The 15,729-nt window shown below is 46.6% G+C and overlaps 1 protein-coding gene across 1 annotated transcript in view; it reads right to left on the bottom strand.

Annotated features, from left to right (window-relative positions):
- LOC146177830 (Kv channel-interacting protein 4-like) overlaps positions 1-5,099 on the bottom strand; it is an 83,881-nt gene extending 78,782 nt beyond the window's left edge. The window contains exon 1 of the mRNA XM_084581691.1: positions 5,024-5,099. Coding sequence (XP_084437817.1) covers positions 5,024-5,099 — 76 coding nt within the window. The remainder of the gene's footprint in view (positions 1-5,023) is intronic.
- Positions 5,100-15,729: the final 10,630 nt, after the last annotated feature.

Here is a 15,729-nt window from a genome sequence, read left to right on the forward strand (position 1 = left end):
TTCTTTGCGAAACCCTGCTTTTATCAAGATTGCTATTATCTAGTGGGAAAAGCCAAAGATTAGAAGTTAAGGCTAAAAGTTAAGAAAAGATTGCTTGTCATCCTGAAACCCAAGTACAACTACCTTGGCGCCACTTCCTCTTGGTTCACGCTCACACTACTTCCCTCGTCCCATCGCACGCGTTCGATCGGAGCCTCCTTGCTTACGAACGCCGTCTCTTAAGTGCACGGTTATTCAGCTTAGATCAACAATGCAGACAACAATGGATTTACACACACACGCAGATCCTTGATTGTTTCCACAATCATCCGGCGTTTTTGGTGTCACACTTGCTCCGTCTGTGCGTTCGTTTTTATTGCGTGTGTGTGGGCGCGCCCTGGAATGGCGTCTCATAATTCTATCCAGAAGCATCTAGCCCACCTATATGCGCTAGCGGTATAGTGTCTAGAGTCAATGTGTTAGTTGTATTTTAAAGCACAATTTGTCTGTGGCAATTAGATACATCTTATGGGTGGGAAGACGCATGTCCTCATGCGACCCTTTTTACTCATTTGCTGCGTTTGTAGTCATCAATTTGGTGCCCTCTAATTAGTCACCAATTACTAATTATTGACCAGTTAGGTCCTTTTAAGGTATTCTGCTCATTCTTTTGCGATCTCACACTGCTTCCAAGACTTTTTATTGGATGTCACGTCACCATCCAAGTTTATTTATTGTTTAAATTAATTATCCCAAATTATTAGCCCTTCGGTGATTTAGGCATTAATTACGTTTTATTAGACGCTTTTACAGAATTCGATTCAAATTCGACTTTTGTTACTAATTTTGTGAGATCACACACAGGATCGACGTCTTTCCGTCAAATGTGAATTCATCAACCATCTTTCTTCGTTTTTTAACCCAAATTTGACTTTGCAGCTGTAATTAATCAACAGTTACTCTACAGCCATCAACCTTGGCTTCTAGGTTGATTTTTTCCTTCTATATCTCATGTAGTATTTTTTTCGTCTCTTTATTCGTTCAATCGCTACAACGAGGGTGGACACATCGCGGGGACGCACACTTTCTGCGCACACCGATGAGCGTAGAAAGGTTTTCGCTTTAATATCTAGAATAACCGACGGCTCATATTATCACTCAGAGTTACCTTTGCGGGGTTACCACTTGGTAAATGACCTCCGTTGTCGAGTAAAGGGGTGTCTACGAAGAATTGGTCCCTATTAGGTTTATTAGCATGCCTTTATTACCCCGCGAAAATAATAGCAAACGATGTCCTCAATCTCCTTATTGTAGCATTATTAGGAGAACCCGCTTGTTATTTGCGACGTCTAAAAGAGACAATTTTCGCAGCCGTGTTCGGTTTCCCCTTTCTCTAAATACAGGTAGGCCCTTTCTGACAATGCAGTAACCATAGCATTTACTTTACAGCCGTTTAGTTGGGCTGCCGCAGAATTCTTGAAAGTGCTGCCAGTTGGCGGAGGCAGAAGAAAACGGTATTTTCTGTACATTTATCATACTGGCGAAATATCGGAAGGTAAACGCTGTGGCTCAGAGGCAAATTGCTTAAGCACCAAACTTTTGGCATCATCATCATCAGCCTGATTATACCCACTGCAGGGCGAAGGCCTCTCCCATATTTCTCCACTTAACCCGGTTCTGAGCTACCTGCATCCACTTGACCCCTGCAAACTTCTTAATCTCATCCGCCCACCTAACTTTCTGCCGCCCCCTGCTACGTTTTCCTTCCCTTGGAATCCAGTTTGTTATCCTCAGCGACCATCGGTTATCCTCTCTTCGCACTACATGTCCTGCCCATGTCCATTTCTTCTTCTTAACTTTTGACAAAGGGTTCGCAAATTCTGCTTTAGACAAAATTTCTATTGGATGCCCCTTCCTGCCAATCACGCAAACGGATGCTCTCGGTTGCTTGACTGTAAACCGTCGAGGGCGGAGTTGTCGGAATCGTATCGCAGACTCACCTGGTACAACGTCGATGCTTTTGGCTGGAGACGACTGGCTTCCTTTAGCGCCCAGTGCGCAATGCATAGCAGCGCCGTTGGTGCGAAGCTTACTCTCGGGCCGTTCCACTTGCCGAAGGAGCCGTTGGGCCCCCAGCTAACTCACAGAATGGCCTAGTCAGATGTGCTGTGCATGGCGGCGGTCACCGAGCAATCTGCGGCGACTCGTTGAGCGGCGCGGGCCAGCACACACAGTGGGCGAGTGACCGAAACCGCCCAATTATCGACAGCTGCCTCCCCTACCCTCTCCCAGCCGTCGGCGACGTGGGCAGAAATGAGAAGAGCGCGTGCCTCGTAGCTCCAAGCACTTTCAACATAAAACATCGGTGGCAAAAAGGAGGGTCTGTAGTAGCAATACATTTAACAGCCAAAGCAAGGGAGCAGGGGCGGAAACCGCATGGGAGGTGAAGATCAGTGCGCATATGCTGCCACATGTACAAGAGCCCCACCGCTACAAACACTGTGCCGCAAAGTGACGCGTTAAGCCAAATCATGAGGTGCAAAAACTGTGCATGTAGAGAAAAAAAGCGTGAAGAAAGGTGGGGAGTACCGCGACCACTTCATGGTCGCCTCTCTGTTCTGCCAAACCTCGTACGTATACCACACAGGCAAAGCGGTTCGCGAATTGCGCCATTACCCAAAGCCCTGTGTGCAAGGTTCTTTTGTGTTTGCCCTTTAAGTGTGAGCGGAAGCGTACCCTCTTGACATGGCCCCGGCCGCGCATGCCAGAAAACGGAGGGAACTCACTCGGTCGTGTCCAGCATAAATAGCGGCTGTGGACCTTTAACGCAGCTGGCTGAAACGCATGAGTGCCTCGATCTAATTAGGAGGAAGTAAATGCCTAGCAGCAGAAGGTGTACACTCTTAAATACACTAGGCGAAAATGAGGTTTTCGCAGTCGCGGTCTGAGCGACTCGGTCAGCGCTGTTCCGATGGCGGCTTGGTTAACAGCCAACAAGCTTATCCACGGTGAATATTTCAACAACCGTGCTTAACGTTTGGTGCTGGTGACTGGAAAGGAGCTGGATATGGTGCTTGAGGTGCTAAATAGCACCTCAAAAAGCAGCTTAAGGATGAGGACTGTAGAAACAACACTTTGCCGGGAAAAAAAAAGGGGGGGGGGGGGGCGAAGATAAGCCTTTGTCGCGTACTGCACGCTTGTGCGTTCAAAACGCAAAAGAGTACTGCGTTTATGTACATCAGCAACGACTAAAATCAAATTAGGAACTTTCCCGCTGACATGCTTCCTCTCCTGACTCATTATTCGGCATAAACGAAGATGCAAAATACATGTCAGAGCTTCTCGCACAGTACCATTCCCAACTTCAATTCTTCTCATTTACCTACTCGTAAGCATGCGCTGTGCTTACATTTATTCTGACTAAAAGTGTGTTGTGAAATAAAATGCTTCCCTATTGTTCTTTCACCTTGATATATAGCAAACCTTTCCATAAAATCGGAACGAACATAATGATTGCGGAAAAGGAAATAACATGCAAAATAACAGTCTATAAAGCTGGATTTCACCCTTAGGAAGCCATTCGTTATGTCTGGGTGAATCATGCTGTTCACTGAACTTAACTATTCGAACCAATCGGTTTGACAAATTCCGGATCTGTACAAAAGCACTCAGGTTACGGTGGCAACAACTGATATTTCTTATGTTCATCCGCTCTGCCCGTCCTTGCCTGTCGAAAAAATTATTCGGGCAATCTATTACCTTCTTTTCTCTTCAGGCGTACCACTGAAAGCGGTGGAATGTGGCTGGGCGCTCTAACCGACGCTCAGCTTCGTGGAGCCGCCATCCTAATTCCAAGCACGCATCGCCATCACAGTCCACCCGAACACAAAGGGGCGTGGCCTCTCCACCAGCTGTGGAGTTGCTGGCATTTACTTTGGTCGAAACGTATTCTTGATGAAGAGAAAAAGCCTTCGTTCCGCCCTCTCCCCCCGCCTTTTCCTTGTCAGGCCCATGCAACGTGGTGACTATTTCAAATATGAGCAATTGGTCTTCAGGCTATTAACTTGGCATCGAACAACAGTTTTACGCTGCACCTTGCAGCTAGCTTGAAATGGCGAATTTTTCATATTGGGTTATTTTGGGCTAGCGATTGGCAATGGGGCGACTCGCATATCTCTGTTAGCGAAGCAGTCTCTGTCACCTCGAGGAAACATGGCAGGCACAAACAAATCAAATTTTAGCTACTGCAGATGATCCCTAAGGAAGATCACCTTTTTTTTTTCTGCATAAAGTTACATGCACAAACTGGCAGACTGATAAAAAATGGCCCAGAGATGTTTTCTCTTCCGGAGGCCCAAGCTCTCGAACTGCGATAATTTCTCTGAATATATGTTTTTAAGACTTAGATAGCTAGATCACTGCACATCGTGTCTGCGTATCATATTTACTGAATTTGTTGAGATAAAGGACTCAAGTTTAGCGTTGAGCGAAATAGCTTGTAAACAAGGTAGGCTATACCATGAATTCCACCAAGGAATACAAGACTGTCAGGAACTGGAGCTCTTGTGATGTCATGCAGAGCATGCTATGACAGCAAGCTCTGGAGTGAGCCGGCCACAGTTTCTGAGCGACATTACATGCAAACATCCCCTAAATGAGAAACAAAGCGGCGGCATATTTCGGGATATGACGCATTGCGTATTCTTGCGTCGTACAATATATTTGTTTTTGTAGCCAAGAGCATGCTTACATGAGACCCCACCTCGCCTCGCTCCGTCAAAAAAGAACTAGTAGAAACGTAGTTGTTTTGCAGCGGTCAAACATCGGAGTTTGTGTGGTTCTGTCAACCACGTGCACCGATAGGTGCACCGCAGGAGGCCAAGCTCTCCTTGGCACCTCCGATATAGTGGCATGCCGATATTGAACCATGTTGGCGCCTGGTAGCAAGCAAATAATCAGGCAGTGCGGTGTGCTTGCTGTGCATCCACTTGTGCTTTGTGGCGGATGCGGAGTGCCGTGCGAGCTTGTGGCGAGACGTACTGACCTGCACTCTTACCCTGGTTTTCTTTCTTCTTGCGCGATGACCAAATGGCCAGCGTGTCCATCGTCATGGCAATCATGCTGGGGCAACCGCCGCTGAGGCCGCCGGACAGAACAAATATTTGCACGCAAATCAGAAACACCATCACGCAATCAACGCTACGCACAATAAACGAATAGTGATGTGTGTTGCTGCCACGCTGTTTTCAACGTTGCGTGGCACAATCTTAGCACAAGAAGAACCACATAACGGATTCGGCAAAATATCTTCAAGCAGTCACATAAGAAATAAAATAGCTATTCTGCACAATGAGTTTGCACGTTTACAAGATAAGGAGGAGTGGGGAACAACAAACTCCAGGCGTACAGGCCCCCAATTTTAGGTGAGTGGAATGAAAGGAGGGCCTTCGCCGTTGATAAAGATTGGAAGAGTTCTAGATGTAGTCGCGGACTGGATCAATTATCTACGACCACTCTCTATTTCCTTATTAAATGTTTCCTACCTGCACTCTGCGGACGGAGCGGCACCGCATATGTTAACTTTACTGCACCTTTGACTTCTCCTCATTTAAATGTTTCCTTCGTAAACCAACATTATATTTATTCGTTAAGAGCCGTGATAAGGACCCGAGGCCCCAGAGTGACCAAACGTCATTTTGACGTCCCAAGTCATGCCGCACTGCATCGTGCTGTGGCGTCCTCATCAAGTGAGAAAGGGCTCGCAATTTAAAGCGACGGTTCCCTAATATCTTTTTACGATAGGCCATAAAAGTACATTGGGAAAACGACTTAAACTACACGTTGATGATTTTTGACAGTGAAGTGATTTATTTTTAGCAATCCGTTTTAATACCGATGTACCCCAAGATCAAAAAAATTGCAGCGCACAGATGATGTTATACCCAGCCCGTGCACTTTCTGCCCTTTATTTTTCCTAAATTCGACGTATGTGTTTCGGCGGTTATACAAATTTTTGAAATCGGTGTTTTTCGGCTACATGCATGGTGCAAATGTTAAACGCGGTGGTTATCAGTGGAAATAAAATTCTCATAGCACATAATATTATAGGAGGAAATAAGGCACAAGTTTTATTCACCTTGCAGCAAACGCTAGAGTTGATTGCAATATATGCAAACATGCTTTGACAAAATGTCATTGGCCATGATAGGGTGCTCATTTGTGTTTAGAGCACACAATTTTGAGATTGACCGCTCAGCATTAGCGCTTCAGACGCCAAAAACTAAAATTTCTGAAGATGCTGGGGCTATTACTGGCCAATCACACACACGCGGCTTTCAAAATAACGGAGGCTCGGCACCAACACTCAGAGTTTACTGGCGGTAAGTGTGGAGCTCGATTCCAGCTCCTACATATTACACTCGTCGCGCACGAAAGGTCTCGAGTGAGAGTTCAGCGAAAGAGCTTCTAAATGAGGTACTACGAATTCCATCTGTTCATATCGACTGAATTCATCCAGCAGTTTTCCTAACATGCTTCATACTACTAGTTTCATGAAGGTTGCGGGAGTATCGTCTGGGAACGGGTTTTCTTTCGGTTGGAAAACAGCGCTTGGCAATAAGCTGACGCACAGGTTTCTGCAAATGACCCATTGCTACGGCAACGAAGATGCTAACGGGTGCATTTCAGCGGCCAGCGCAGCAGTGACTTTAGTGTCTCCTTCCGAGGACTGCTTTTTTCAGCGCCTACAAGCTCGCTTCTTTACCTCTTTACTCTAAAAGGAAGTAAATTTAAAGTTTTCGTCAAAAATGGGTCCTTAGCTAGCATGAATCTAGCAAGAACTAGCGTTTTTCGCTTTTATTCTTTTTTTTTTTGCGAACGGATATTCGTCGGCGTTTTTCTGTTAAACTCTAAGGTACACCGCCTATATAGTGTAAATAACCTTTCCCAAGCCCTTACACGACATAGTGACCCATAGATAAAAATTTGTTTCGGAAATGATTAGAATAGCCTCCTAAATACCGAGAAAAATACTGAGCACCAAGATCACAGTCCACTATTCCAAGCAGTAGGCTTCAAACAGACTTGCTCGGACGGTGTCGCACCTGGAGCAAACTTTTCCGCTTTTTATTTCAAAAACCTTCAACAACAAAGCTTTTTAGCACATCGAAGAGCACCAGTTGCGTATCTCTGATGAGGAAATGCTAATGTGCAACAAAAGTTTAGTCGACGTTTATAAGGGCTCAAAAAAGTTGGAAATCTTTTGTGACGCATACGACTTTTTAGAATGCAAACCACAGCATATCTTGCAAAACTAGACGTGTCGATAGATTTTCCGAGCACATACTAAAATTGCATTGAATACAAAAACTCACGAGACTTCTATTAACGTTCTTATCTGAGCATGCACACGAATAGTCAAATAATAACACCAAGCGTGGAAGCGGAACGTCATTCTGCAAGGAAACGTTTCGAGAAGAGGACTTGTCATGTATGTCATCACTGGCGGGGATTATCTACTTTCCTGCTTCCGAAGGACAAAAGCAGGAAAGAAATTTGCCGAGGAGGAGAGTAGGGAAAAATAAAAAGAGAAAAGTTCCCTTGGAAGTGTCCTTTTTGCATATCTACCCCATTTTTCTTTGCACGCCACTTACAGCTTCGTTTTGGAACCTTCCTAGTAAAAATTTACCTAGCACACATTTCGTAAAAAAATTGAATCAATAAAATAAACATGGAACCTAAAGCGATTTATTCTGCGCCTCAGTGACATAGCTCACGTTGAAATTAGACACGTTCTGATTTTGCGTGAGCGCGGCACGCCTTTTTAGGGCGAAAGCTTTTGACAGCTCATGAGTGGCGTACGCAGAAACTGCGCGATATCTTTGCGCGAGTTGTTTCCAAAAGATTCCGCGGTATTCCGCGAGATATCGGTGTGGTGCTGGTATAGAGTTACCCAGAATTATAGTTATCGATAGAAAAATATACTCAGTGATGGGAAAGAGGAAGGCTCCCTCTATCTCTCCATCTCTTACTCTTTATATTTCCCTCCCCTCCCTCTCTCTCCTCTTTTTCTCTACCCCTCCTTTTCCCGTCTTTCGTCTCCTCCTCCTTCCTGGCTCTCTCTTTCTCCCCCTCATCTCTACCTCTCCCCTCCCTCCATTCATTTCAGCTCCCCTTCCCCTTTTTCCCTCACTCTCACCTTCTCTCTAGAGACAGGGAAACAAACTTTCTAGAGAGAGAGAGTAGAAACCGATAGAGAGGACAGAGTCTCTCGATGTCTTTCTATCACTCTCTATCTTGAGGAATCAGGGTCATTCCAAGGACACTTTCCAAGGCCAAAATACTTTCGCCTTGCTGCACATAAGGTAACTTAAGTGCGTCGCTGAAATCTTTTGCTCAGAAGGTCCGTGAGTAAATAAAATCATTCCTGACACATTAAGGAAATAATTTGCGAGAAGGTGCTGTGCTTCATGTCCATGACCGCCATGGCAGAAACAAAAGAAACAATAAGTCGTAGCACATTTTAAGCACACGTTTTATACCAACGAGTACAGGAACCACGTGCTGTTCTCTACGAGCTCCACTGGCATCTGTAATTACTGCACATGCCGAAATTCGGAAAAATAAACATCTGCAGCAGGTTAAAAAACGAGGAGGGATACCGTTTTCCTCCAGAAGCGAACCCCGCCATGATGACCGCACTGACCAGACGAAGACAAGACTTCCTACGTTGGCTCCTCCGCCACCCTTGTCAGGATTTATTTGGCTGCTTCAAGTCATCTTCCTCACCGCGTGGTTCTCTGGATCTCTAACCCTCGATTCAAACCAACCTGTTAAATCATTTCATCGCGCTATCCAGGCAAGTACAGACTCCATTCTCAGCAAACTCAGGAGGAACGGCTCATCCGGCGTGTAACTAGTCGGAAAACGGGCCTTCCCTAAAGAAAAAAGCCTTCCCAAAGGCCTTCACTGAAGCATACGTTACTAACAGAGTCGCATACACTCTTCTTCACTTTCCACTCACTAGCATGGAGGGCAATCAAATAAACGTTTTACTTCGCAGTTGCACAAAAACAGCGCTGCGTTTTCCTCTCAGCACCTCAACACTCTACTTACTCAAGTTTGGGGCCCATAATACTCATGAAAAAACTCCGTGAAGCCACGCTAGCAGCCCAGACGGCCCACTTTTCGCGTACATCAGCAGGTCACGCACTGATCTCTTCTCTACACATGTCCCCAATAGGACTCCCATCTGGAGGCACCCCATTACCTCCTGTAAATTGCTCCAAAATTTTAGTGCACCCCCCCCCCCCCCCCCTGCTTAAGAATATGAACTCGGATCGGGATGCCTCCTGTTTAAGAATATGAACCCGAATTGGGGCGGGAACCGCAGAAAAGCCAAGGTGCAAGCCTTATGTAGATACGGCCACTTATGCAAACACCTATCGTAAGGCACTAGCAGTTACAAACATTCATGAAAAAATCTCTGCTTGCTCAATTCTTACCAGCTCTACAAAAGAGGCGGAGGAGGAAGCCATTGCGGTAGCCATGACATCCACGCTCGCCACGAAAATCATCTCGCAGTCTGAGACGGGTAAACTTTGCCAATGGCATAGTGCCCCCCCCCCCCCCCCCCCCAACACCCACCGCCTTTTGCGTTTTTGACAACGCCGACAAAATGCCACCTTTATTTGGACACCCGCACATGCAGGCCTTCCCGGAAATGAGGAGGCTCTCTCCCTAGCCGGAGGTCTCAATTTCCAGGCTGTAGAGGAACGGCCTTCCTCTGATGTCGGGGAGTGCCTGCTGTCCTTTCGTGACATCCTTAACTATTACTGCGAAAATAGGAGGACTTACGATCCCCCTGTCCCGACTCTCACAATAAAACTGGCTGCCCATTGGCGCACGCTACAAATACGCTAAGCCCCATGCCCAATCCTTCTCTACGCCCGCTTTCCTGATCAGTTTCCTTCTTGCAAGCTCTGCGGCAAACCTGGTGATCTTCGACACACACTACTCACCTGCCCCTCATTCTAACATCCTCCTTCACCAGAGGTGGCCCTAGATTACTGGGAGCACCTACTCAACAGTGGCCCCCATCAGGAACGGCGACAGGTAGTATTAGACCTGTCGCTATGATAGTCCTCCAAGGGCTTTCCTTTGCTTTTGAAGAGGGCCCTCCGTGCATGGAGGGGGCTCAAATGCCATGTAGGGGGCTGCGTTTCCATCCTCTGTAATATTGGCAATAAGTGTTTATACCTTTACCCGTCGTGTCCTTAACTGGCTCCAATAAGCCGCGCGCGAGAAAGTTTGAGTGCTGCTGGTTCCCATACACATTCAGATCGACTTGAACGATCTGCCTCCAACTGTTCTTAGGATAATTTAAGTTCTTGGCTCATGGCCAATATCCGCCGTTAGCGAGATCTGTTCGCAAGATTCTGCGAGATGTGTTCTTCACAGGCGTCCTTTCCATCTGCAATCCCACACTTGATGCGCGCCAAGGAATGCTACGCAACAGGACCGACGGTGTGCCATCCAGACTCACATTTGCGGAGAAAGTGTGACTGATACCGCGCCTTTACTTTCCTGTAAACCAGTTATAACCATATATAGCACTGCAACAAACGCGCGCCAAGAAAAGGACGTTTCCACTGTGCGGCAAGAGCGCCGTCCTTGCTAGCAAAAGCTCTACAAATGGCGCGCGATATACCATGCAGCAGCAACGCTCAGGCTTTCGCATTTCCTCAGTGGAGATTCTGCAGTGCTGTCTGAATATTTTAGTGTGTGTATAGAAAAGCCGCCACGATGACCCCCCTTCCCAGGAGAATAACAAGTGTTCTTACGAACTAGGCATACTTCTGTTCAAACGTTTCAGTGGGGGAGGCTTACTTTAGCCAAATTTGTACGAATCACCTTTAGTCCGGGGCAGATTTACTTGCACCTTTTTCTAGTTATGGAGTACATCGGTCCGCAATCATATTTTGACTTTATTCTGCTATCCAAAACCTTCCTACAATTCGGAAATCTTCCTTATGCAACTGAAAGTTTCAGCAACTAGTAGCGGAGATAAAACATCTAAAACACCGGGTTCTGGAAGAACCTCATGACTTCACCATGTGACTTCCATGACACAAAGACTCAAGCACAGGCAAAAATCCTAAGGGACAAGGCAGGCAATGTCATTTCTAACATGGACGGAAGAGGCAAAGTAGACAAGGAGTTCTATACTGACCTGTATTGTAGCCAAAGTAGTCAGAACAATAATGAAATTGAGATTGAGAGTAGTGAATAACAATCTGACTTTCCGGCAGCAATGAAGAACGGAGTTAAGAAGGCCTTAGGAACTATGAAAATCACTTTTTTTATGCAAGTATACTTCAAAAAGTTTCTTTGCTACCCAATTATTGGCCGATCCCCCTCTGTGGGTATGCACCATAAGTTATTTGGTCAAGCACAACAACAACAACAATGAGAAAGCAGCTGAGGGGATCAGGTAAGTAAAGGTTCGTTGAAGGAGGGTGGAGTTATCGTGCTTGAAAAACTGGCCACCTTTTATGCGCAATGGCTTGTGGGATCAACGGTACCAGAGTATTGGCAGAACGCTAACATTACCTTAATTCATAAGCATGGAGAAGTTAAGGCACTGAAAAATTCCTGATCAGTCAACTTACTATTCGTTACGTACATTTTATCTACTAATGTAATCACTAACAGGATCAGGGCACTCCATGACTTCATTCAACCAAAAGATCAAGCAGGCTTTCGAAACAGTATTCTACTATCGATTTCATCGATAATAACAGCTAGGTGATATACATGTACTCGGAATATAACCAGCCCTTGTACATAGCATTCATTGATTACGAAAAAGCATTTGACTGAGTTGAAACTCTCAGAAGTCACGCAGGCATTGTGAAATTTGGGTGTAAATTAGCCGTATGTGAAAGTACTGGAAAAGATCTGTAGTGGCTGCACAGCAACTATAGCTCTCCATAAAGAAAGTAATAAAATTCCCATAAGGAAAGGTGTTGGGCAAGGAGACACAATTTCACTAGTACTACTCACAGTGCTCTTGAATTTTTTTAGTGTGTGTATATAAAGGCCGCCACAATGACCCCACTTCCCAGGTGAATAACAAGTGTTCTTACGTTGGCTGGAACCACTGCGTTACAACCTTCCTGTTCTTTCAGGTTATAGCCGCTGCTGTCGTTTTGAAAGCTCTTCTACATATTTCCGTCATTTTGTGTGCAATGGTGCCTCCTCTTTCTCCTCTTTATTAGCTGTTATGAAAAGTCTTTTTAGTGAACCTAAGCTACGTTTCAAGACAGCTTATCAATACTTATAATGGACCGTTTTGTACGTGATGCCTGATTGCTTTTCCAGGACAGCAGGGTATTCACAGGAAACAACATAAATAAATAACTCTGCTTTAAGACTGTATTGTCCCGCACACGGTGACTCGGGATACCAAGGATAGCTTTTATGCGCTCCGTCGGTCATCCTTCACTCATCAGTCACTCATCAGCGCCAGTTGACAATTCTAAGTGCTATTACCCCCCTCCACCTTCCGAAGAAAAACGGGTAGAAATGACGGCGGGAAAGAACGGTGTGAAAAACAAGACAGTGGTCACAGCGGCGCCCTTAAGTTAACTTGTGTAGTACGGCTTCAGCCGCACAATGTGCACAAATTCGGAGCTGGGCTTTCGGCGTTATGGTTGTGCGGCGCCGTCTGGAATCGCGGGAAAGGAGTTTCGTTTACAAGCCTGGGCGGCAAACTTGTGTCCACACTCAGACTTGGTCCCCAGGTTTGTAGTGAACCTGGTTGTGGCGGTGGTTGTAGCCGTACGCGGCAGAGGTCTGCTGCCGTCCGATGTGCACGCGGGCGAGCTGGCAGGCTTCCTCAACGCGGAGCGCATATTGCTGGGAATCTGGAACTAGTTGGTTATCTTCTGTTTACGGGAGTATGTAATCAAGCATGCTCTGAACTTCGCGTTCGTACACAAGTCGAAATGGCGTGAACGCGTTGTTTCCTGTAAGGCCGTATTGTACGCAGAGGTGACGTACGGCAGCACCTCATCCCAAGTCTTGTGCTGCACATCGATATACATTTACGACATGTCTGCAATCGTCTTGTTCTACCTTCGGTAAGACCATTACTCTGTGGATGGCATGCTGTGGTTTGCGATTGGTCTGAAACACGGCTGAAATATGAAGGAGCACTGAACAAGGAGCACTGAACGCTCAGTTCTTAGGTCGAGCGAGCGTTTCTACAAGGGGACTTGTCTTCGTTTGGGCGACAAGTCCACTGGTCGAAACGGTGGCTCGACCTGCGAACTGTGGCGTCCCCTCTTTACCCTTGTTCAATGCTCCTTCATTCGTGTAAACCATCTTCTTCCTATCGTTCTACTAAGCTCAAATTAGTGGTAGATGAGCTGCGAAGTGAAAACAGTCTATATGTCAGTAATGATGTACGAAGGGGCGCCATGCCGTAAGACCATGTTGTGCATGCAAATCTAGGCTACTTCGGAAGCTGTGGCACGAGGGGTTGCCTTTGTCTCGGCGTATAGTCAAATAGTAAGTGGCGACTATTATCGATTTCTTTCCAACCTACGACAAACGGAAAGAGCCGAGGAGATCCATTCCAATTAGGTCGAACGGAATGCGCGCGGCTCTAACGAGCTTGAGAAATTCGGCAGGCTTAAGGGGCGGTGCCTTACAGCTCTGGCATTCACGACAGCTTTTTACATAGCATTTCACAGCGGCAGAGAGTCCAGTAATACATGTTGCGCACTCGAGCGAGCGTCCGTGAGAAACACAAATGACCAGACGACGGTTTTTCGTGGCATGCGAGGAGAATATCCGCACTGAGCTCGCATGGCACTACCAGAAGGTGAGCTTTTTGTTGGCCCTATGAGTTCTTGTTATACAAGACGCTTTGCCGCATACAGAAAGAACTCAGGCGCCGAGACAGGCGTCGAGGGAGGGTCGTATCACGCCCTTCCAAGTAATCGATGAGTAGAAGGACATCTGCATCAGATCTTTGTCGGTCCCTGAGCTCAGCAATGGTTAGGGCTCTTAGAAAGCCGCTGTCGTCATCGGCTGTAGGATCGCCAGTGTCTACGGCTGCTCGCGACAGCGTGTCGGCATCTTCGTGTTTCTGACCTACTTATAAACAATAGTTATATCAAACTCGAAGCAGTTAACTCCAACGTGCAAATCATCCAGATAGGTCTCGCAGATTTGCAAACCAGTATAAACGTTGATGGTCCATGACGACTTTAAATGGGCTGCCGTGAAGATAGGGGAAAAATTCATAGTGACCCATACGATCGCAATGCATTCCTTTTCTTACGTGGAGTAATTTGTTTCGGCACGAGAGAGAGGGCGGCTAGCATAGGCTATTACTCTGACAATCCCATCTTGATGACGAACGACGACTGCGCCAAGACCGATGCTACTCTCGTCAGTGTGCACCTCGGTGCTAGTCTTTTCATCGAGGTGCGCCAGAACAGGCGATGTTAGAGGGCGCTCACCAAGCAAAGAAAAGGCTGTCTCCTGCACAGAGTTCTAAACAAAGACGTTGTCCTTCCTTGTGAGCCACATCAGGGGTTTCACAATCTGAGAGAAGTCCGCTATGAACCGCCGATAAGCGCTGACCCAGAAAGCGCTGAACACCTTTGTTGTTAGCTGCAGTGGAGAACAGTGGATCCGGGCGCACCACATCAGCGCTCACAACATGAACAAGAAACTTGAGTATACGTCGTGGGCTTCATCGTCAGATCAGCAGAACGGAGGGCTTCCAGGACAGCTCAAAGGCATTGGAGGTGTTCAAAGGTTTCTGAAAAACAACACAACGACGTCGTCCAAGTACGCAATACACATCTGCCACTTGAGGACGGTGTCCGTCATCCTTTGGAATGTAGCTGGGGCAAAGCACAATCCAAATGGGAGTACTTTGAGTTTATATACGCCAAATGGAGTGAATTATGCCGTTTTTATTGGCCTCGTTCGTCCCCTTCGATTTGCCAATAGCCGCTTTTCAAATGAGTAGAAGAAAAATACTTGGCCCGTTGCAGTCTGTCCATCGAGTCATCGATGCGCGGCAAAAGGTATACTTTTTTTTTTCTAACATTGTTCAGTTTCCGATATTCGACGCAAAATCGGAAGGTGCCGTCCTTCTTCTTGACAAGGAAGACTGGCGAAGACCACGGAAGGCTGCACAACACCATCATCAAGCATATCCAGAACTTGCGTCTGGATCACTTCCCGCTCTTTGGCCGACACATGATAAGGCTGCTGTCGTATAGGGCAAGCGTTGTCATAAGTAATTATGCGATGTTGTGTGATGGGCGTCTGGCAAACTTTCGAGAAAGAAGCAAATCAGTGCTTGAATTCCAGCAACAATTGCTGTAAAGCCCACCGTTTCTTCTAGAACAAGCGGCAGTTATGCCGACATTTCCAAGTGATGTCTCTTTAGTTTCGACTCCTGTGGATGCAGAACACACCGGATCGTGCGCAACAGGGTCGGCGAAAGCGACATAAGTTCCCGGAAACAAGTGCTGGCGCCCATTAGAAAAATTTGTGACAAGGAGTGCAGTCCAGCCATTGTGAAGGGACAATAAACTCCAAGCAGCGCAGACGCCTTGAGCAAGCTGGAGTGAATGGTTCGCCTCCGCTATAGCATCGCAGGCACGGAAACAGTCGGAGGTAACTTCAACCAGAACACTGATTCGTGGCGGCAGCGAGACGCTC

Source organism: Amblyomma maculatum, chromosome 10 (assembly GCF_055883805.1).
Source record: "Amblyomma maculatum isolate TAMU_Amacu chromosome 10, ASM5588380v1, whole genome shotgun sequence".
Lineage (NCBI taxonomy): Eukaryota > Metazoa > Arthropoda > Arachnida > Ixodida > Ixodidae > Amblyomma > Amblyomma maculatum.